This window comes from Stigmatopora argus, chromosome 4, assembly GCF_051989625.1.
Source record: "Stigmatopora argus isolate UIUO_Sarg chromosome 4, RoL_Sarg_1.0, whole genome shotgun sequence".
In the NCBI taxonomy this organism is placed as follows: Eukaryota; Metazoa; Chordata; class Actinopteri; order Syngnathiformes; family Syngnathidae; genus Stigmatopora; species Stigmatopora argus.
In genome coordinates this window covers 16813391-16835729 of record NC_135390.1, presented here as the reverse complement: position 1 = coordinate 16835729, position 22339 = coordinate 16813391, and the positions used below count along the sequence as shown (strand labels likewise).

Genomic DNA, 22339 nt, shown 5'->3' with positions numbered 1-22339 from the left:
AACATTGTAGTCTTGTGACAACCAAAAATGTCAAGTCCACACACGTTTGGCTGATTTGGGGGAAAATTCAGACCTCAGAGTTGTGACATTTGGGAGGAACGTCCATCATGAGATGAATTCAGGCCTGGAAATGTGCAGGAAGTCGGCCATTTTGTTTTGACACAGCCGGGAGATGGTGATTAAGGTCCGTGGTTTGATCGTTTGGGGAATTCTGCGCCTCTTGAAAACATGAAACTTGGTGGGCGTGTCAATGGGGAAGGTGGTTTTGTTTCATTTTTTACAATAACAAAGTACAGAAATAGTACAAAAAAAGCCTCAAGACATAATGCCGGAAAATGGACAGGTACAACTTGCCAAATTGTCATTCTACTCAATTTTGAGGCATCGTTTTAATATTTCAGAAATTCCAACCCTGGAATCACGTTTACTTAGCATGAAATTTGGTCTACCCTGAATAAACTCATAAAAAGGATTTAAAATATATATTTCAATTTTTGGTGAATTTCAAGGGACATTTTTGAAAAAAATCTCAAGCCAAAAACATCGGGACGGTCAGCCATTTTTAAGTTAAGCAGAAATTCCAAGCAATTTTCAGCCAACCTTAAAATGCTTAAAAAATCAGCATGAGATTTTGTTGGCAGGTCGATAATAGCAAGACCCACAAAAAAGTCTTTAAAAGCCACACCCACAAAAAGTCTTAAGAAGCCACGCCCACAAAAAGGCCTATCAAGGCTTTCTCTTGGGTTTAAAACTGCCATTTTAGGCTCATTTTTCAACGTCTTTTCAAACATTTGAAGCGAAATTGACTCACCAGTACCTTTTTGATATTTCCATGTGTAATAATTCAGTATGACGGGGGCCAATAGGGGGGTTTCATCCGCGATCTCCCCACAGGAAGACCCTTGACGTCATCCTGGTTTCTTCCTGTGGAGCGAGTGGTCCCCACGTCCTCTGTTGACAAACAAAGGGCAATCTGCTTTCAATTCTCTCATTGGATGCCGTTAAACACTAAAAATGCTATGCCATTGATGCCAATAGACGTCCAAAACATTTGGATAAGTAGGTGCAGGCAGCTTTTGCAGTTTTTAGAAACTACAATGTTGAGTTTTTCCTGTTTAGCTATATTTGCGTGACCACAATAATACAAAATATTCAAGTGTGAAATGAAGGACGGCACTTGTCATCATTATTTTTTGTAAACGGCAAACTAATGTGGGGCTTGGACTTTTTTTTGGTCGTCACGGTGACCGCTAATGTCTGCGCTCTTCAGGATGGGGGGGTGCAAGGGTGGGCGGCAGTGAAAGGAAATTAATTCCTCTTTTGAGCAAGAAAATGACTTTTGCAGAAGGCAGCGGGCGGGTGGAAACAGGCCAAACCCGAGGACGCCACAAGAGCAAGAAAGAAAAAGAGGAACGACAAGAAGGTAACTCAGGTAAGGGGTTGGTTTAATATGAATACAATTCTAACGTTTTTCTACCATTAAGTCTATTTTGAAAGAAAAAAAATGGCAAATATTCACTATTAACTCCTTAACAGTCCTACTTCCTGCATTTTATTCCTGTCAAATGAAAACGTTTTACCCACATTGATACTTTTTCAAGTACCAAAGCTAAATTTTGTGATTATTTCTTTCCAAATAAAGTCAACTTTTGACATGTAAAATACAGCACGTGTTTGTGTGACATGTAATTGCAATTTTAAGAGCATTCAACTTAGCTTATGCTAAGCTAGCAACAATGACATTTGTCAAATTAAAACTTTCCATCAGCATTGATACTTTTTCAAGTACCAAAGCTAAACATTTACGTACATTTGTAATTTTCTTTTCCATTTTTTCTCATTTTCTTTTACATAAAGTCAACTTTTCACATGTAAAATAGAGCACCTGTGTTTGTGTGACATAGAATGCTCAAAAAATTGCAATTACAAGTAAATAGTAATGATTATATAGCCTATAAAAATAACAACTTAGCTTATGCTAAGCTAGCAACGCTTACATTTCTGTCAAATGAAAACTTTTCACCCGCATTGATGCTTTTTCAAGAACCAAAGCTAAACATTGTGATTTTTTTCTATTTTTTCTAATCATCTTTCCCAATAAAGTCAACTTATCACATGTAATATACAGCACGTGTGTTTATGTGACATAGAATGCTCTTAAAATTGCAATTACAAGAAAATATTAATGATTATATAGCCTATACATAAAGAAAAACAACTTAGCTTATGCTAAACTAGCAACGATGACATTTCATTGTTAATTTTCAAGCAGTTTCCGACTAAAATGTGGACAGGAAATGGCTTCATTCCCTTTAATTCCTATTTCAAGTATTTCTTTCTGTAATTCCATTGAAATGCCAACTTTTGTACTTGTGGGAGCGAGTGTCAAAATCCTGCAGTGTTAGTCTTACAAATGGAGGCTATTAGCAAGTTAGCGGGGAACAGGTTCAACGCTAACACACACACACACGCGCACACACACGTGTGCACACGTGTTTTCAATGTCGCCATTCATGGCTGAACTCTTTCTTCTTCTCATCTCCAGCTGGGTGAATTTATCATCGTTGTCAGCTCAACTCCACATGTTCGTCTTTATCGTCAAAATACGTACACGCCATTTATTATCCGCCACATCGCGGGGATTTAAGCTATCATTTTGTCATTCCCACGTTTGCGCGTATTTAGAAATCATGCGTCACTGTCAATGCTAGCGTTGCGTTCATTTATACAAGCAGGGACTGTTTTAGCGACGCTAATTTCTTTGGAATTGCGCACTGTACAAAAAGTAGGTTAGCATTGAGCTAGCTACCTCGTTTCTATTAGATGAGGTCATGTTCTCTCGCAGAGCGCCCTTATTTAAATACCGACTGGACTAGCCCGCAAGCGCCGAAACCACAAGGGAATAAGGAACGGACGGCGGGGGTGCCGGCATCGACGTTTTGTCGCCGAGCCCATTTCCGGCCGGGCTAAAACGGTCGGCGTCTCGCCAAGCTCGCGCCAGGTGGGGAAACACTCGACACGTCCAAAAACGGAGAAATTGGACCGAGGCGGCTTTAATGTGGTTGAGAGGGGCTGCCCGAAAGCGCCGCACTTCCTATTGGGGCCGCGTTAAGTCGCTTCGTCCCCTCGGAGGTCCGCTAAGCTCAAGTGATGTCACCGTTTTACGCATTTAACGGCCTGGCTTGCTTTTGAAGCTTGATCTACTAAAGTTTTCATAAAAAGGCCGCTTTCTGCTCAAAGAATGTTTCTAAACACTGAGATTTTTTTTAAAGCAATGTTTTTTTCCACGTGTCCATCCACGTTGCTACGTTCGACCAACATAAACAACCAAAAGACCAACACATCAACCTACTAAATGATTAAATCAACTATCATCCAAATAGTAAAAAAGGATAGGTCTAACAGAGAACAACTAAATAACTGATAGCCTTCAAGTTAGCTGCACATGATAACTTTGTAATGCGCTTTTAGCTTTGTTGCTGTATTTGTAGCCTTTGTGTTTTCAAAAGCAGATGCTAACAATGGTTAGTCTGACAAATTAAAAAAAAATATTAAAAAATAAAACGTTAGCTGGAGTTTGCTGTCAAGTTGCTATGCTAGCTCGCTACTAGACGATGAGGTTATTTTGATTTCAAAAAAGGCTCCATAATAAATTGTGTCTTTTGAATAAATTTGGGCTAGCCATTAACGCTTTGACAGACTTCAAAATGGCAGACAATCAGCATGGTAAGGCCAAGTCGCTATGCTAAAATTAGCGCTGATCCCTGAAATTCATCAATCTCTACTTTTAGAGTATTTTGATTTTATGGGCAAAAATGCTCCATAATAAATTGTGTCTTTTGAATAAATTTGGGCTAGCCATTAACGCTTTGATAGCGGACAATCAGCATGGTAAGGCCAAGCCGCTATGCTAAGATTAGCGCTGACACCTTCAAGCGTACTCCTACTGTGCCAAATTGCAGCTTGTGTATTTTTATTCGTCAAATTTGATTCGCTGTCTGTTTCCAAAGCAATCTTCATTTTTTTTTTCATGGCCGAGCAGCCGCGATTCTTCGCAATCCCCCGATTTGCCAAGAATAAATGTTTGCTTGACATTTATCCGCTCGCAAATAAACAGTGCCGCACCCCATCGGGACGGCGGGGTCAAGGGTTATTGTTGCTCGTTGTCAGTCAGATTTAGTTGTCGGAACACCCCCCGCCCCCGAGTCACTTGGGACCGCTTCTGGCTCTGCTGTCTTTCCCAAGCATTTCCCGCCTCCCTCATCAGGCCGCGGTCCAAAAAAAAATTCCACGTCATCGGCCAATTAACAGACGTATGGACGTGACAATGGCAGGATACGAGACGTGTACAAAACCTGCGGTCGTCACGACAACCGGGGGTAAATAGGCCCTCGTGCGGTATTTGAAATATGTAAACATGAGACGTCTATCGCCGTCGATGGCGGCCAAAGAGTCGGGTCATCCGTTTCTGGCCCGTTTCACTGCAAGAGCGGAAGTGGCGGTCTCCGGCCGCACGCTATCGCCCTGGCAACTGTGCTCGCAATGAAGCGGGTATGCAGGGAGGGTCCGTTTGGGAGCGTGGAGGCGGTTTGGACGGACGGGATGGGCCGCGTTCGGTTCCAGGGCTTTCCAGAACCTCCCGTGGGCTTCATTAAAACAAAGGGAGGGGGCGGGACTTCCTATTGGAAACAAGCGGAGCAAACCGGAGTGACCAAACTCACTGTGTTTTTATAGCATTTACGGCACTTGCACTTTTGTTTGGGTCTTTAAAAACGTACGCAAATAAAAAAAATTGATTTTTTTCTCAAAATTTGCTTAAACTTAAAATAATGTTTTAGATAATAATTATAATTGATCATGCTAAAAAAATTGAGCATTGGAAGAAAAAATATATTTTGTAGTGTCTGTTTTTTTTCTCACAATGCTAATATTGCTAGCATTATCTAGCATAGGGTCACCTCAGGACAAAATTTTGGCACAAAAGCTCTTTGTCCAATCCATTCCGAGTCCAAAATGCAGAAAAAAACAAAAAAAGCCCAACAATTACCAAGTTTTTGAGGCTTGATTTCCAAAACCAACAAAGACGGAGCGCGTCGCTCATCGATCAGTGCTAATTGCTCTATTTTCTCCGTTAATGAAGTGCTCCACAAACAAGAAGATGATTAAACGCCGACTCACTCCAACGCATAGCATTGTGGGGGATTGTTAGCGGTCTGGCGCGAAAGTGATCAGGGCAACAAATACTCGTGCGTGTAAATAAGTCGTAAATCTTTCCCGCATCGGCGTAACGTTTCCCAGTAAACACAGCTGATGATGGAAAATTCCGGATTGTTCCTCACGGGCTGCAAAAGAAAGAACCGAGTGGTCCTCTCGCGGTTAAAAATGAAAATAATTTGAGGGGGGGGTGCTGTGTGTGGCACATACTGCCTTTTTGATTCCAACAAAATGGCCTCCTCTGAAGATGGGAATGAAAAATGGATGGTAAATTGATTTTAGGGCTACCAGAAGAATCGATCTTCTACCCTAGCATTAACAAAAGACCAATAAACACACGATTCTGCAATAATTACAGAAAATAAAACCAACGCTAATTGTTAATTAGCATCGTGTCGCGTTTCGGCGAGCCAGAAGTTCAAACGTCGGAATTTGTTCGGATTTCTGCAGTCAGTCAGTGGAAATTTCCTGGTGAATTTTGACAATTTTGGAAGGAGTTCCTTTTTGTTTTATACGCCGTCCTCGCTCTTACCGTATTTTCCGGACTATAAATTGCAGTCTTTTTCATATTTTGGCTGCTTAAATATATTTTTTCCACTCTGACCGCCAAACAGCCTGATAGGCTGTTAATATACTACATTAAAAAATGCTTATTTTGAATGTTGTTCTCTATTTTCCTATTACTTCAACGTATAATATTGTCTAACTTATAGTGCAAAAAATAAGGTAATTTTTCACTAGCTATAACTAGATTTCTTGTTATTTAGTAGGTGATTTATTAAAAAATGACCTGACCTTGGCCCTCTTTAAGCCATTGTTAAATTTTAAAAATACATATAAAGTAGCATTAGCCACATTAGCTTTACAAATGAATTTCGCCATCCATAAACATACCAACGTCTAGAAAAAAAATAGCTGATCACAATAATACGCACTATCCTTTAGGTAAGCAATAATTACGGGAAGAACTGGGAGGGCCGGTCTAAATGGATTGGACGCCTAGCGCCATCACTGGCAGCCAAATGAGTTAAATATTGATATAGGTTGGTCAACATTCTGACCCCCCAGATGGAAACCGTAATTACAGAACTTCCCGTGACAAAGACGAGTTTGACACCCCTGATTCAGATGAATGACATCGGGACCGGGATTGACCCCTGCGGGACCCCGCACGTCGAAATTGCCCATCCGCAGCTTCAAATGGGTTCTTTTGATGGCAGCCTGCGCGCCAAGCTTCTCTCCCGAAATGTCCGCCCAGACCGCAAACCCTCGTTTGGCCCACAACTCCGCCCCCTAACCCCCTCCCCCCTTCGCCTTCCCTCTACATTCGTCATGTCTTCATTACCCAGCCGGGCATTGGGTGTAGCGACACATTTAGGTCGACCAAGCCAGATTGGGGACCCAGTTAATCTAATTAGAGAGTGGAGGAAAGAGGCCCGATCGGGCCCGTGGCGCTCCAGAAAAACAATCCAGTGTGGTAATGTCTGAGCGGCTAATTCTTCCGGAGGCGGAGCCAGGGGGGCCTTCCAGTTTCTAAAAGTATTCCGCCTCAAAACTGCTCATGTGGCCAGATTACAAATTGAAATTTACTTGAACATTGCTCCGAACTCCAATGTTCAATGTTTAATTCATTTTTCATACCATGCGGGGGGTGCTGGAGCCTATCCTGGACAGTAAATAGGTAGATGACGCCCTGAATTGGTTGCCGGCCAATCGTAAGGCACAAAGAAACAATCAATCACTGGTAGCTAGGGGCAATTTAGGATGCAATTAGCCTAGCATGCATGTTTCGGGGAGGTTGGGGGGGTGCCGGAGCCTATCCCGGGCAGTAAATTGGTAGGTGACACCCAGAATTGGTTGCCGGCCTATTGTAGGGCACAAAGAGACAATCAATCACAGGTAGCTAGGGGCATTTTAGGATGCAATTAGCCTAGCATGCATGTTTTGGGGAGGTGGGAGAAAACTGGAGTGCCCGAATAAAAATCACACAAACCCGGGGAGAAGATGCAAAGCCCATACAGTGAGGACCAACTGGAGATCGAACCCTCGGAGGCAGTAACAAGTAGAAGAAGGCCTAAAATGACTATTTCTAAGCTAAATGTATGTGATTTTTTTTGCGTGATACTAATTTTCATTAGCAGGGGAATGGCGTCTTCTTTTGTATGTTAGCAATAAACTGAATGAGGTTTTAGAATAAAAATCGCAGTGTTGATTTTTTTAAATGTTTGTTTTGGTTCTAAGGTTGACCTTAACTGGAGTGGAATAAATCCCATGAAAAGTATTTTTTTTTTAGTAAACGTTCCCTGATGGTCGGACCGTAACCGAGCTGCATTTGGTTTGATCAATCAAAATGTCGTAGCTGATCATGGAAAATGACATGCAGCTCATTAATTTGGCCAAGTCACTCCACTGAGCGGAATAGGGCCCCGCAGACTGGTAAAAAGGGAATGGAAGGGCTCCGTCCATGGGAAAGATCAGCAGGGCTCCGTCTCTACGGTGTCGTTAGAATTCCGACTTTCGAGTGCTTCAAAACTACCCTAAAAATCTAATGTGGGCAACGTGTGGGCATAAAAAAGCCTATTTTTGTCGTTTTAACCAATGAAATCAAGCTACGCTCGCTTAGCTGTAATTTGAAAATCTAAATTTGAATCCACGGGGTAATAAAAAGTGATTGACAGGATCGCCGGGTCGGGAATTTATCTTAGTTTGAGCGTTTGCTTCATGCCAGGAGAGTCCAATTTCAATTCTTATACATGACTAAAGAACAGAGAGAAAAAGAATAGACGCCTCGCCACGCTTTGGTAGAATTGCAGACTCGAACCCAGGTCAACGATGCCAGCCACGGAACCACCGAGGTACGCACCAGATCCGGTCCAGACCCCACGTGGTCAAGTAAAACCAAACGCCGCTGGCCCACGGACGTTTGCGGGCCGCCACGGAACCACCCAAGACCGAGAAAAAAATGAAGATACAAATGAAGCCTTTCATGCACAAATTATGGCTTTTGGTTTTATATTTACCCTAACGGGGCCTTCGCTCAACCCTCGGGCTGCCATTGACGCCATTAGACGTCCAATATTTGGACATTTTCGCCCCTCCCAATCAAAATGATGTCTAGCGCTGTCTATGGCGCAGAAACATCAGCATTCGCGGTCAATTCTCCCAGTTTAAATAAATTAGACGTCTATCAATGTCAATGGCATGTAATGAGTTAAATACTTTTGTTTAAAAAAATCTAATTAAGAGTGTTGTTACTTTGGGCCATAACCAGAGTGCATTTCTATTTTTAGTGATTTTATTATCATTCATTTAGCTTTCATCAACTTTGTTATGTAAAATGTGAAAATGTGTTTACACCGACATTGAATAAGTCAAGTTATAATCCATTTTTAATTGCAAACTATTTTTTCAATCATGTTTTTTAATGATCAAAAATCACTGCCCCTCTCCAAAGGGTTAAAGGTCAACATGTGAATTTTAATAGCATTATATAATTAGTTTTTTCTATGGTTTAAAACAGTAAACCACCTGACTGCACTGTATTTTTTTTATAAATCGGTGGACAGGATAATCTTAACAATAGCGCTATCTACTGGAAACATCTGCAACTGTACAAAACTGCAACAACAAACATGACCACCAGGCGTCACTAACAAACCAGAAATACATCTTTTACGTCTCTGCCAGTTTTTTTTTAAGCTGTGGAAGATGGATTGACAGATGGAGAGCTTTTAAAGATGGATTTATGGAAAACAAGAGAGAGATGATGGACGGATTGTCTTGACTGAATCTGCTTGACTTGACTCAATTCTATGATGATATTTGAAACTTTCTTTAAAAAAAAGTGGGTGTATTAGTGGTCGCTGTTCCACCCAAACAATGGCACCTTAAGGCCCTCCTCCAAATAAAAGCAGCCGCAACATCCTTTTCTTCATCACTAACTCCCTCCACTCCACCATGCGCCAAGATTTCTTCCCCCACTTGCCCCTTTTGCTTTTCATCCTCCTGGGGGGCGGGCAGGCCTTCAACAACGACGCCACCGAGCACGCGGGTGGCCCGGCGGTCCAGGCCGAGCCGGCTGGGGAGGACTTCCAGGCGGGAAACGCGTCCCTGAACCGGGCTCGAGCCGGCGGGAGATCAGTGGGGAGGGACGGAAACGGTAAGAGGGGACAACGGGGGGCTTAGAAGGACGTTTCTTGGATAATGGCGTGATAGCTTCTTGTGGCAAAAATAGGGAAAGTCATTTCAAGTTATTGAGTTCAAAACCGGTAACAAGTACTCTTATTGAATACTGCAATCAGTTACTAAGGTCAAATGTTTTTTTTTAAATTAATGCCTCTAAATAACAGCAGTGTTAAATCTCATAATACTTGTATAATCACAATACTGGCATTTAATTCAATATGATAGATGGGAACGTTAAAAATTCATTTAATTCTTAATTGTGTTATGACAGTAATCATTTTACAAGTCAATTTATTTTGCCATCAACAAATCAATCATACTGCTATTTAATATATATTGTTTAGATTTTTATTCTTCACACCAATTTTGAAATTTCACAGTTGTTATTAAAAAATGAATTTATCATCCATTTTTTAAAAATGTATTTCTTCAATGTTAGTTAATAGTTGATTTTACTCATCATTTTTTACATTGACAAAAAAATCAATTAGACAATTCTTTAATGAAACTAAGTATTAAGATGTAAATAAAATAGAAATGTGTCCACTAAATGTTGAAAAAGGAGTTTAATTGTATTGTTGATATTAAATTTGATTTAATAGTATTTCACATTTTATTTGATGTAGAAATATTAATAAATGGCAATAACCATCAAAAAGCACGAGACGTCTATTGTTGTCAATGGCAGCGAATGAGTTAACCACAAGCATGCTCATTTCTAAACGGGATTAAATAAAGGGAAGAAAAAAAAAGTGTCACTTGATGTCCGCGTCTTGGGGATGACAGACAGCTCACCACCGTGAGGTCATTGCGACCATTCATCAAATACCGTCACTCACGTAAAGGCCACCATTGTCAGCGAGGCGTGTGAAGTTCTGAATGAAGGCCGGTTTAAGTTACGGTAGGGAACCATCTGTAGCCCGCAGCCAAAAAGTTTGAGGGGAAGAAAAAAAGAAAAAGAAAAAGCGGGTTGTTTGTTTCAACACCATCTTATTCTCGGAGAAGTTTGCTTGATAAATGAACTTTGAATAAATATGGTGCGTTCGGAGGCAATGAGAAAGAACAAAAGTGACCTGAGGCGTCTTCAAATTTCCACTGTCGATTTGAACTTTGGGCTCTTACGTTAGCATAGCAGCTCGGTTGTTGTAGCAAAATGTTTGTGTTATTGTTCCTACACAATTCCCTTTTGATACCGTAATTTCCCGAATGTAAGACGACCCCCTCTTTGTCAAGACTCAAATTTGAAAAACACGAGATTCAATTTGTATACTGAAATATTGACAGTACATCTGAAAAAAAATCATTCTAACAATAGATTTGAGAGAAAAAGCATATTATTTTGTCTCATTCAAACAATTCAAAAACTGTCTAACATCTTTTAACATCGGAACATTTAAATATGTCGACTAAAGTGCAATCACATTTGTTTTTGAAACGTCAATGAACCAAATCTACTGTGATAAAACAAGAAAATTGCAATAACTGGATGAAACATCAAAGTGTTCGCTTTAAAGATATCTGTCTCACTCTGGCGTTGTGAATGGGCATAACATATAAACCCCGAATGTAAGACGACCAACGCTTTTCCAGTCTTTTTTCAATGTAAAAAAACACTGTCTTATATTCGGGCCAATACGATATATATTTGGCAGATCCAAGCCAAATATATACCGTGAATCCGCGATAGTCGATCCGCCACGTGGCGAGGTATTACTGCGATTGATCTACGGGTCGTCCTGAGTTGTGGCAATATTTCTTCAGATCGGAACCAGCTGGGCTGCCGAGAACTGAGGTCCACCAAGTACATCTCCGACGGCCACTGCACCAGCATTCACCCCATCAAGGAGCTGGTGTGCGCCGGCGAGTGTCTGCCGTCTCAGATGCTTCACAACTGGATCGGCGACAGCCGTCGTTCCAGGAAGTTCTGGACTCGCCGCGGCGCCCGTGCCGGCGACAACCCGGACTGGCGCTGCGTCAACGACAAAACCCGAGCGCAACGCATCCGGCTGCAGTGCCTGGACGGCAGCGCCAGAACGTACAAAATCACCGTGGTCACTTCGTGCAAGTGCAAGAGGTTCTCCAGGCAGCACAACGAGTCGGGACAGAAGTTTGGCGCGGGGGTGCCGCCGCAAACCCAGACCCTGCACGAGTCTAAGAGCGGGAAATCTCTGGGAAAGAAACACACGAGCCAGAACTGGCACCAAACTGGCCCGTGAAGCTCGGACGCCTTGACAAAATGTTCGTAAGCCGTAGCGCCAGACTACTTGCGGGTGGCGGGACGCACGACGTGGCCGCTCACCCAAAGTAAAACTATGAAATGAACTCAGTCTGGTTTTCCGGCCTGAGGGTACACTAAATAATCCGTGTTTGTTTTGCTTCTCTGTGTAAAAATTGGAATGAATCCACCGCAACCTGTGGGTAGTCGGAATAAATTATAAATTGCTAGCTTAAATATTAGTACAAAGAAGAATGGAGGACTGTTTACGAGGTATTGTATCGTAATATACAGAAAAGTTTAATCATTGTTGAGTCAACAAAAATACCTTTCGGTAAGCTTTCGGTGCTTAGGGTATAAATATGTATGCCACTGGCAGGTCAATGTATTTTACGTTGTGCAAACGTTCAAATATAATAGTACCTTAAATTTGTAATGTGGTATCTTTCCTATATTCCTGTTTAGAGTTACCCCAAATTAACCAGATACGTATTTGCAACAGCTTAGCCATTTTGGCTCTAAGACAACTTTGTGTAAATGTTTGTAATATAATATGTTTTTCAAATTAATACCTTTGGCATTTTTGATACCATTTTACAGCAGTGTGTATAAAAATATTGATGTAATATATTGTTTTTGTATTGAATCTGTTAAATTACATGCAAGTAAAGTTTTTAAGACCAATAAAATAAAAGACATGTGAAATTTGGTGGTAATATTAAATATGAAATGGATTGACCTTCTCAATGTTCATACAATTTTAACCAAGTTTTCTTTAGGGTTGATATATTATGCATTCAAGACACTCCCTCCAAGCTTTCATCAAATGAGGCGTATCTGTTCCAAGATGGCCGCCAGTTCACTACGCCTTCGGCTCCCCTTTTAATTATCTAGCCTATGTTATGATATGCGACCGTGATTTTCTATTTTTATACGATTTGTCGGAAGTAAAATGTCGCGCTAATTTACAATCTTTAAAAAGATACAAATAAATGTACGTACCTCTTCGATGAAATTGGATTTCCCAAAAATGACCATTCGTGACATCCCACCCGAGAGCTGATGGATTTTCTCCTCATGTCGGGCGAGGAACCAGACAGACCGACCCATCCTGGGACTTTCCTTTCCAGCCAACCGGAAAAGCGATGCCTTTCGTCGGCCACAGTTGCCGTGGACTTCCCGGTGTGTGTGGTTCTTCCTGCTGGTGGCAGCGGAGAGAGAACCGGACTGCAGACACCCAAACAATTCTGCACGCTGCTGGGCCGACCGCTTATAAGTTACACTATTCAAGCCTTTGAGAGGTATTATTCCACATTTAACTAATAAAGTTACGTTTGTGTGTTGGGTTTCAATGCTGGACGACTAGTCAATGGTTCAGATCGGTGCCTACGACTCAAACAATTTAACTCAAATCACTTATCTAGGAAGACAAAGTTTGGATCGACATGGAGACAAAATATATTCTAGATATTTACACATAAAATCGGGTTTGGGTCAAAACAATCCGACTGACCGAATGTCTTGCAAACCCAAAAAGGACCATATCAATATGATTGCTACCAGCTGCAGCTGCGTGATATTGCCCCGCCCAGTTGTCCAATGATTGAACGATATTTGCACGTGTAGGTTTGTTGTCAAATCCTGCTTCACTTGCGAAAATTGCCACGTCAAAATAAACAGTACCCAAAAAAGTTTCCGGGTGTGAATACAACCTCAAATGCCTAAAATAACTGAAAAAAATGTCTTCTTCTCACAGTATACCGTGGATCCGTAGAATCGTGGTTGTCGTGGCCAAAGACAGAACGGACCTGATGACAAACATGGTCAGGCACTACCGCCACGTTAAAGTCCAAGTCGAGACGGGCGGCTCGACGCGTCACAGGTCCATTCGCAATGGCGTCCTATCCCTGGCTGACCAAGAGGGAAAGGACGGCATGGTCGTCGTCGTTCACGACGCCGTGCGACCTTTCGTGGAGGAGGAATTCCTGCGTCGGGTCGTCACGGCCGCCCGAGAACACGGGGTCAGTGCATACCTGTCAACATCGACCAATTGCTCCCCTTATTAAGCGATAAAAACGTACAAATGCAACGCAGCACATATTTACTCACATAGGGCGCACTTAAAGAGCAAAGAGCCACTGCGCCCATGCGCGCCGCCATCTTGGATCAAACATTGCATTTTTCCCAGTAAAGAGCAAAGAGCCACTGCACCCATGCACGCCACCATTTTGGATCAAACATTGTGTTTTTCCCAATAAAGAGCAAAGAGCCACTGCACCCATCCACGCCACCATTTTGGATCAAACATTGCGTTTTTCCCAGTAAAGAAAAACGAGCCGCTGCACCCATGTGCGCCGCCATCTTGGATCAAACATTGAAGATTGAATAAATTGAAGATTCTGTCGGTGTCGCTGTATGACGCTGACAGCTTGACTATCTGGGAACATTGCTTGCTGACGTGCTATATTCATATAGTGAAAAGGCGAAAACGCGCTCAAATCTTGACAACATTAGCAATCAACAATGAAGTTTTCGTCTGCTACCAGTGACCGAGATGATCCGGATTAGAGCCGAAATGGGGAAAACGAGATCGGTCTTACCCGTACAAAAGTTGTTATGCGGCGTACACACTTTGAAATGATAAAAAAAAACATGTTAAAAAGGGGAAATGTATAAGTTGACAGGTATGCGAGTGTGAGAACAATGGCAAAACGTGGTATAATTCGACCGTGGCTAATTCGCGTTTCCTTCCCATCAGGCTTCGGGAGCCGTACGTCCGCTGGTCTCCACCGTGATCGCCGCCACGTCCGAGGGCTTACTGGACCACTCGCTGGAGCGAGCCAAGTACAGAGCCAGCGAGATGCCTCAGGCCTTCCAGTACCACGTCATCCATCGAGCTTACCAGAAGGTACGTGGACTTGGACGGGAATAAAAGGACCGCGTGGGAATTCTTCGGTCCGGCTTAGCCAAGGCCCAGGTCGATGTTTTCATTGTGTTGACAGCATGACGACAGTCAGATGAAAGGCGGAGGATTAGCGAGACGCTCCGCTGAAATATCAAGAGTTTTTTTTCCCTGAGACAACGGCATGATGCATGAGCGGACATTATTTCTGCACTTTGATGTGCTTTTCTTTGAATTGGACGCTTTTAAGTGGGCTGTAATTTAATTCGCGTTAAGCGTTCGTCGAGGCTTGTCGTTTGGTTGCTTTGTTACACTGGGAACGGCGTAAATATTTTTGAGCCGAGAAGCAGACCATGGGAAAATATTTTGAAAGACAAATAAAAAATACAAAAACGGAAAATATTTTGAAAGAAAAATTAAAAATGGAAAATATTTTGAAAGAAAAATAAATTAAAAAACGGAAAATATTTAGAAAAAAAAATACGGAAAATATTTTGAAAGAAAAATAAAAAATAAAAAAACAGAAAATATTTTGAAAGAAAAATAAAAAATAAAAATACGAAAATATTTTGAAAGAAAAATAAAAAACGGAAAATATTTTGAAAGAAAAAAAAAAGGAAAATATTTTGAAAGAAAAATAAAAATATTTTAAAAGAATCTTTTTGTTTAGAGTTTTCTACAACAAAACTTGGAAGCTAGAAGCTAGCGGAGTTTCTGTGGGGTTTTTACAATGGGCAGCTATTCAAAATTTGCACTTTAAAATTCAAAATTCATTGATAAATAAAGTTTTTGTAAAAATTGAATTCATGAAATTAAAACACTGGTATTGTACTTCGTCTTTTAGGGTGAAAAAAATCCTTTCTTTCATATTTTAGTCATTTTTAAATTTTTGTTGACGCATACTGAAAGTTTTTAGTTTGTAAAAAATACTTTAGTGTAAAAATGAATGAAGGTTACAAACAAGGTTGATGGTGGGATAAAAATCTTTACGGATTGGTCATTCAATACATACAAGATAAGGCAAAAATGGTTTGCTATGTTAGCATTCTGCTAGCTAAATTTGTACAACCATGATTTTATGAGTGATTTTCTCCCATTTCCTCCCTCCTCAGTGCCAACAAAGCGACTTTGACTTCGGTACCGAGTGTCTCCATCTGGTTCTGAAGTACTGTGATACTAAAGCCAAGCTCATCGAGGGCCCGCCCACTTTGTGGAAGGTGACCTAGCCCAACTGAGCGCCGTGACAGAATTAACGTTGGCGTTTAACGGTTCCTTTTGGACGAACTTCAGGTCACGTACAAACGGGATTTGGCAGCCGCAGAATCCGTTATCAAAGGTGAGAGAGAACTATTAAAAGTAGACGCTTTTCTCCGGGTACTCTGGTTTCCTCCCGCGTGCTAGGCTAGGCTAGCTGGTTGAACACTCTAAAGATAGGATTAAAACACTGAGATAGGCTCCGGCACCCCCGCCGCCCTTGAGGACGAGAGGCATGGAAAATGAATGAATAGCACGCGCACATGGAACATTTCTGTACGGATCGAGACAAGAGCCAGACTTTCAAAATACAAGACTCGTCGTTGTAAACGCCGTCCATCTTGTTTCAGAGACGCTCCGCCGGACCGCCTGCGTGATCACGGCTCGAATCCCGTTTGCCGAGAAGCTGGCCGACTCGCTCCGAGAGGACGCAGAAACGGTACGTATGCGTTAGCCTACGCGGCGCGCGTAAATGGGAGAAACATTCCTCCGGGTGGTCCGGCGGGGGAACCGGCGACCCGTCTGCGGTCGAACCAGTAATCAAGTGCGTCTCCTCGCACGCTCCGGTGCATATGGCCGTCACATTTAGTCAACCGCGGCGCAAAAAAATGGATGTTTTCAGCATGGAATTAAACGATGAAAAGCTGTGAGTCCTAATTGGAGGAAATGTCGCTATTTTCCAGGAGCTGGACGTCCTCCCGGACTTGACGGGAGACAACATCTCGTATCTGTCGGAGGTCTACAACGTGATCCAGTTCTCTGTACGTTAACATTTTTCAGCAGAGGGGAAAGGTCGCCACCTTCAAACAAAACCATTTGGCCGCATAACAAAGAAAAATCACATCTGGTCTTCAAAAAGTTATCTGGATGGGATTAAAATCAAATCAAATGAACTTTGTTTTCCAGACAAACGGCTTTAACTTAGCTCAAGTGGAAGCCATGTTTGCCACAATTCAGGCGTCCAATCAAACACTATTCCACACGGTGGTTGTCGTGGCGGTGAGTACGTCGTCCGATCTTCGTGTGCCCTGGACGCAAGTGGATTGGTTCTATTTTCGTAGGTCTGTTTGGGCGGCTCGGACGGACGCTTGGCGTTGGCGGAATTGGCCTCGGCGGCCCAGCTTCAAAATATTTACTTGTACGGCATCCATGTGGACTTGGATCTGTCAAAGGTAAAGTTCCATGTCGTCCATCACCGATGCTATTGAGCCGTAAAAATCCGTGCGTGGGAAAAAGGCGGTCAAAAAGTCCACCCCGTTGCTTAAAAGCGGACATTTCAGGGTCGATTTAGATCACGAAAACTCCTCATTTCTCACAAGCGGTACATCAACATCCTCTCAGGCCAAAATGCCGCCTTTGACGACAGCCAATGAGATAAAACACATCTTAAATCGCCCTAAAATGAACAGCAAGTCACCTGGAAAGCGACAAATGACCAAGAAGCGCCCGGAAAGTCCCTCAAAAATCGATAGGAAATGACCCAAAATTTACCATAAAGTACCCTAAAATCGTGGTGGGAAAAAAATGACTTAAACGGGCCACGATGCTCATTGACGGCGGTAGATGTCCAACACAGTTTGAGTGGGAGGGGCCAATGAACCTTTATTCATTCAGTCCTCCAAGTCAAAACGGATTGGACGCCGAGCGCCATCAATGGCGGCAGCTAAGTTAACATTTTTGGACAAAAAGAAAGCGGTCCGGCCTATGAGATCTGGTTGGCCAGATCTTCACGCTAGTTACGTCAGGTGCTGCGTTCAAAAGCGGCTTTGACAGTGGGACAAATGAGGCTTTTCCGTCTTCGTTCATTCTAACTTCCATGTTCCGTTCCTGGAGATGAAAAAAAAGTGGTCTTTCCCTCGCCGACTTCTGCTTTTGATTTGCGCGTGGGATGGCGCACGTTACGGTTTCGGCTCCAGAGTTCACGGCGATAGATCGAGGGAGAAATGTGTCCTCTATCCTCCCAACCTTGTCATTCTTTGCAGATGCTTTTTTCAAGTGACCTTATGAAGCGAGCGTGCCCGTTGGAGACCTCCGCCAGTTTTTGTGGCGGTTCGCCGCTCCATTTGCAGCCCATTGGCGTCCCCATCCAAATAAGAAAGAATTGGTTTGGCCTCGGAAGAGCTCTTCATTTTCGTATTAAAAACGGGGGGTGACGTCTGTTCATTTCCCGTTGCGCCTGTTTTCCTTTGAAAAAGGCGTTTTGAGGCTATTGACGCAACCCAAGTGACAAAGTTGCATTTTGTCTGATGCTGTTTGAAAGCTTGTCAAAAAATAAGGGAATCACATCATCCCATTTCCAGTTGAGGGAGCTTGAAAAGGCCAGTTTGTCATTTCAGAGATGACGTTGATCGAAAAATAATCCGTCATTTGCTTTCCACAAAAGAGAATTATGGACCGTTGCTCTTGTAATTTTGGCTGAAATGCTCATAGGGTTTTGTACTATTGTAGATTATTACTGTTCCAGGTCCTGTGTGGTGTTGGCATCTTCCCTCTAGGGCTTGAGTGGGTTTTCTTCGGGTGCCCAGTCTTTCTCCCACATCCCCCAAACATGCGTGCTAGGCTAGCGGCACGAACACTCGAAATATGCTATGCTAATTGTAATGTAAATTGCCTCTAGCTCGTTTGATTGCTTGTGCTTTGTCTTTTTGTGCCCTGCGATTGTCTGGTTGCCTATTCAGAGTTGGCTGGAATAGGCTCCGGCACCCCCGTGAGCCTTGTGAGGAGTACGGAAAATGATTGACTAGATATTTCATGTACGTCGCAGGCACCTGATGCAAGTCGCTAAGTTGCCATTGCGCCGACTTTGTTTGGGAATGAGAAAAACCTGCCAGCAAAAAAAAAAATGACACCATGTTGTGAAAGCATGGGCCAGTCGGGGGCTACGGGCCGGGATAGGAATTGTCATGGCATCCTCCCCCGCCTTGTCACCTCCTGAAAAGGCGCTTGTCAGGCTGATGTATGGCCGCCGTAATCCGTGCGGTGAGAGCCCTGATGTTTACCTTCCCCTCCACTTCCTGCCCGGCCTGGGAATCCTAAACCTGAGAGCAGATTAGCCGACTCGGGAGAAGAAAAGAGCGGCGGAGACTGGAGACGGGGGGGGGGAAGACCCTGGCGGGTCCATTCCAACCGGACTCGCTCACATCAAGGTCTGAAAGGCAGACGGGGGAAACCCGACCCAGGTCGGCGGAATATTTCACCCCGACGGCCCGGGAGTCGGGGTCAAGGGAGATTAGGAACAAGCGGCGTGCGTCTTGGCGCTTTGGCCACACTCCGGCCGGGCTTTTATCGGGAGAAATCCCTCCGTTTGTCCCAAGTGTCCAATCGACTGCCAAAAAAAAGAACTGCGAAGAAATCACAGAATTGAGTTGCTGCAGGATGGGACCGCGCTAATCTTACGTGGATTCTCTGCGGGTACAACAGTTGACTTTCATATCTCCAAAACATACAAGGAAGGCGGGTCCAACGCTAAAATGGCCCGGGAACTGCTGGAAGGAATTTTTCGGCGAGTTTTCGTACTGTCATTTCTGCCCGATTTGGTTTTCCCGGGTTGTTCTTTTGCCAATAACCCGCTAAACAGATAAAACTTTTAACACAATTAATTTTGACGTCTATGAATGACATTCAAGAAAAAAATTAAATGTGAAAAAACTTACGTGTGCCTGTCATTGCTCGCTCAGGGCGCCTCCATCTTACCGGTACTCGGACGTTTGGTCGCCCGGAAGGTTATTGATAATTACCATTTAAATCGTTGCTCAAATTCCCTAAATACAAACTGCAAATTATTATTTAGTCATACTTAATGCCCTAGTAATTATTAGGCTAAAGAAAAGCTCCAAATTTCCCGGACTTTTATTGTTTTTTGTTGGAGAACTTGTTAAGACCCTGACTGACGTAGCTTCTTAAAGGGACAACGCATGTAAATACAAACTCTTATACACTCACACGTCGGCTCAGTGAAACTGCTCATGGCCATTGTTGGCTTTGATTGATGCATAGACCGTGTTGTTTTACCTTGTTTGGTGGCCAGACTTTTGGTCGCCGGATGTTTGGTCGTTGTACGTTTGGTTGCCGCACGTTTGGGTCCGGGCGACCAAACGTCCGGCGACCAAACGTCCGGCGGCCAAACGTCCGGCGGCCAAACGCCCGGCGGCCAAACGCCCGGTGGCCAAACGTCCGGCGACCAAACGTCCGGCGACCAAACGTCCGGGCGACCAAACGTCCGGCGACCAAACGTCCGGCAACCAAACGTCCGGTCACGATCTTACCTAGGGATGACAAACTAGACAACTATTAAGCTTCATTTTTGTGGGGGTGACTTGTAAATGCCGCTAGCAAAAAGGCTGAGAAAATCTGAAAATTCTCTTTTTTTCGGCTCTGCCAAAAAAAGGGAATGAAAATGGCAACAATCTTTTCATGTCTTTGTATTTTCCCCTAGCGGAAATACCCAAATTTCTTCACATTGGGTGACGAGGGTTCATCAGGATTTCCACCGGAGCGTGATGTTGTGTTAGCATTTGTGTGTAGAATACGGTAGTTTGATTTACTGACCCACGTCTTGACAATTGTCGAATTGGCATATCATGGGATAATTGCTATCTTTAAAAATATATATATGGGTGTCATTTCCGAGCAATGGGAAATTAAAAAATTAAAAGCGGAGCTTGTATTCATTCGTGTATGTTGGGAGACGGTTCTGACCACCCAAGTTCTCGGGTGGTAGCGTCTCGGGAGAGCCGCCAATTAGGCGCCGCTCTCATTAAGGATTGTTTTTTCCCAAAGTCACCTTCCTATTTTACTTGCGTTCACCCGCGGACGGGAGGAGAACATTTAGACGCGTTTATTCAGACGCAAGAAAACGCAACCAGATGCCCCGAGTGCCAACTCGTCCAAAGCGTCGGTGGGGATCCGCAGCTACGTAAACACGCAAATGCTAACACAACATCACGCTCCGGTGGTAAGCCTGACGAACGCTCGCCACCCAATGTGAAGAAATTTGGGTATTTCCGCCAGGGGAAAATACAAAGACATGAAAAGATTGTTGCCATTTTCATTCCCTTTTTTTGGCAGAGCTGAAAAGAGAGAATTTTCAAATTTTCTTAGACTTTTTGCTAGCAGCCTTTACAAGTGACCCCCACAAAAATAAAGCTTAATAGCGATTCAATTTGTCATCCCTAGGTTTTATTTTTTTCTTGAATTTCATTCACAGACGTCAAAATGAATTTTGTTCATCGTTTTATCTGTTTATCTTTTCTCTATTTTGAAATAAATGAGCGTATGGGCCACATCGTCTTGCGTTATGGCGTTTCGTGCATGTCAAGTGTAATTTGTGCGCATATAAGCCGTACCCTCGATTTGGTCATCATTTTTTTGAGCGACAAATATGGCGTATATGCGAGAAAATACGGTATTTGTGTAAAAGTCAAACGCTTGAAAGACGGTTTATGGTTTGAAGGGTGGGTGGGCAATGACTTCAAACTAAATCACGCACTAGCTCTCAGAAAGCCACTTTTCCCCGTAATACGTCCCGACAGCTCGTCTCCAAACAGCCGCGGAAAAGCTCGGGGTTTGGAGTCGACGCGTGTTTGGCACGGCTCGACTCGGCTCGGGCGCTTTCTGCGGGAGATGATTTACAAAGATAAGGAGTTCTAAAAGGAATTTGACAAACGATGGGTCATGGGCTTCTTTTGTTTGGGTTTTTCACCAGGGTGCTGAGACTTGGGTCAAATCGCTGAGCAAAGTGGCTTCGCTGGTGTCAACTTTGATACGGGACCGTAGTGTGGCCTTGGTGGGGCAAGTTCTACAGGCCTAACGGCGCCACTCTTCTACGACCGGTTCCGACCGGTGATTATACGACTTTTTGAACGTGGCCAATAAATGGAGTTGTTTCTTTCATGGCCTCCAGAGTGGTGCTGATTTTTTTTATTTAGGAGTTTTAGGGTATGTATTTTCCTCAAATACTGTGATTTAAAAAAAATACAAACATTTGGAATGTTATGTTTTCAAAAATACAAAAAAATACAGCTATGACTAATAATTAAATGACATTTTTTGTTGTTTTTAGCCTGGAATTATTTTTTTATAAAAGAGAACATTTCCTACTTTGAAGGGATTAAGACATTTACATGATTATACAGTTTTTATTCAGTAATTTTGTATGTGTCGCAGTATTTTTAATAAATTAACTTCATTTGAATTCATTTCTAATGTTTGCTTATTTTTACTCATTTTCTTTTGTTCAATATTTAATTTTTAGCTATATTTGTCTGTGAAGCCACATTTGTTATTATAAAAATTAGCATCTTTTATCACCAATTGATGGCAAGATGTATATTATTCAATACGTTTATATGCTTTTCATAAATAGACTCAGGAATTAGCAATACTTCAGTCCTTGCCATTGACAATGACGAGATGTTCATTTAAATTATCATTTGTAGACGTCCAATCCGTTTGAGGTGGAAGGGTTGGCATGGCATGAACGAATGCCCCCACAGTGCAAATGGATTGGACGTCCACCCCCGTTAATGGCAGCGTATGAGTTTAATAATAATAATAATAATAATAACGCA

The 22339-nt window shown here is 42.8% G+C and overlaps 2 protein-coding genes and 1 long non-coding RNA gene across 3 annotated transcripts; 2 read left to right on the top strand and 1 right to left on the bottom strand.

Annotated features, from left to right (window-relative positions):
- Positions 1-545: 545 nt before the first annotated feature.
- LOC144072627 (uncharacterized) lies at positions 546-13198 on the bottom strand. The gene is made up of 2 exons (XR_013299862.1): positions 12617-13198; positions 546-951 (listed from the first exon to the last, which is right to left on the bottom strand). It is a non-coding gene; the product is annotated as an uncharacterized LOC144072627 (long non-coding RNA).
- On the top strand, positions 9172-11615 carry sostdc1a (sclerostin domain containing 1a). The gene is made up of 2 exons (XM_077597755.1): positions 9172-9373; positions 11161-11615. The coding sequence occupies exons 1-2, from the start codon at positions 9172-9174 to the stop codon at positions 11613-11615; spliced, it is 657 nt and encodes a 218-aa protein (XP_077453881.1).
- crppa (CDP-L-ribitol pyrophosphorylase A) lies at positions 12498-21963 on the top strand. Its single transcript, XM_077597752.1, has 10 exons — positions 12498-12915; positions 13371-13635; positions 14373-14522; positions 15629-15733; positions 15807-15852; positions 16121-16209; positions 16454-16531; positions 16677-16769; positions 16832-16942; positions 21475-21963. The coding sequence occupies exons 1-10, from the start codon at positions 12677-12679 to the stop codon at positions 21577-21579; spliced, it is 1281 nt and encodes a 426-aa protein (XP_077453878.1). The 5' UTR covers positions 12498-12676; the 3' UTR covers positions 21580-21963.
- Positions 21964-22339: the final 376 nt, after the last annotated feature.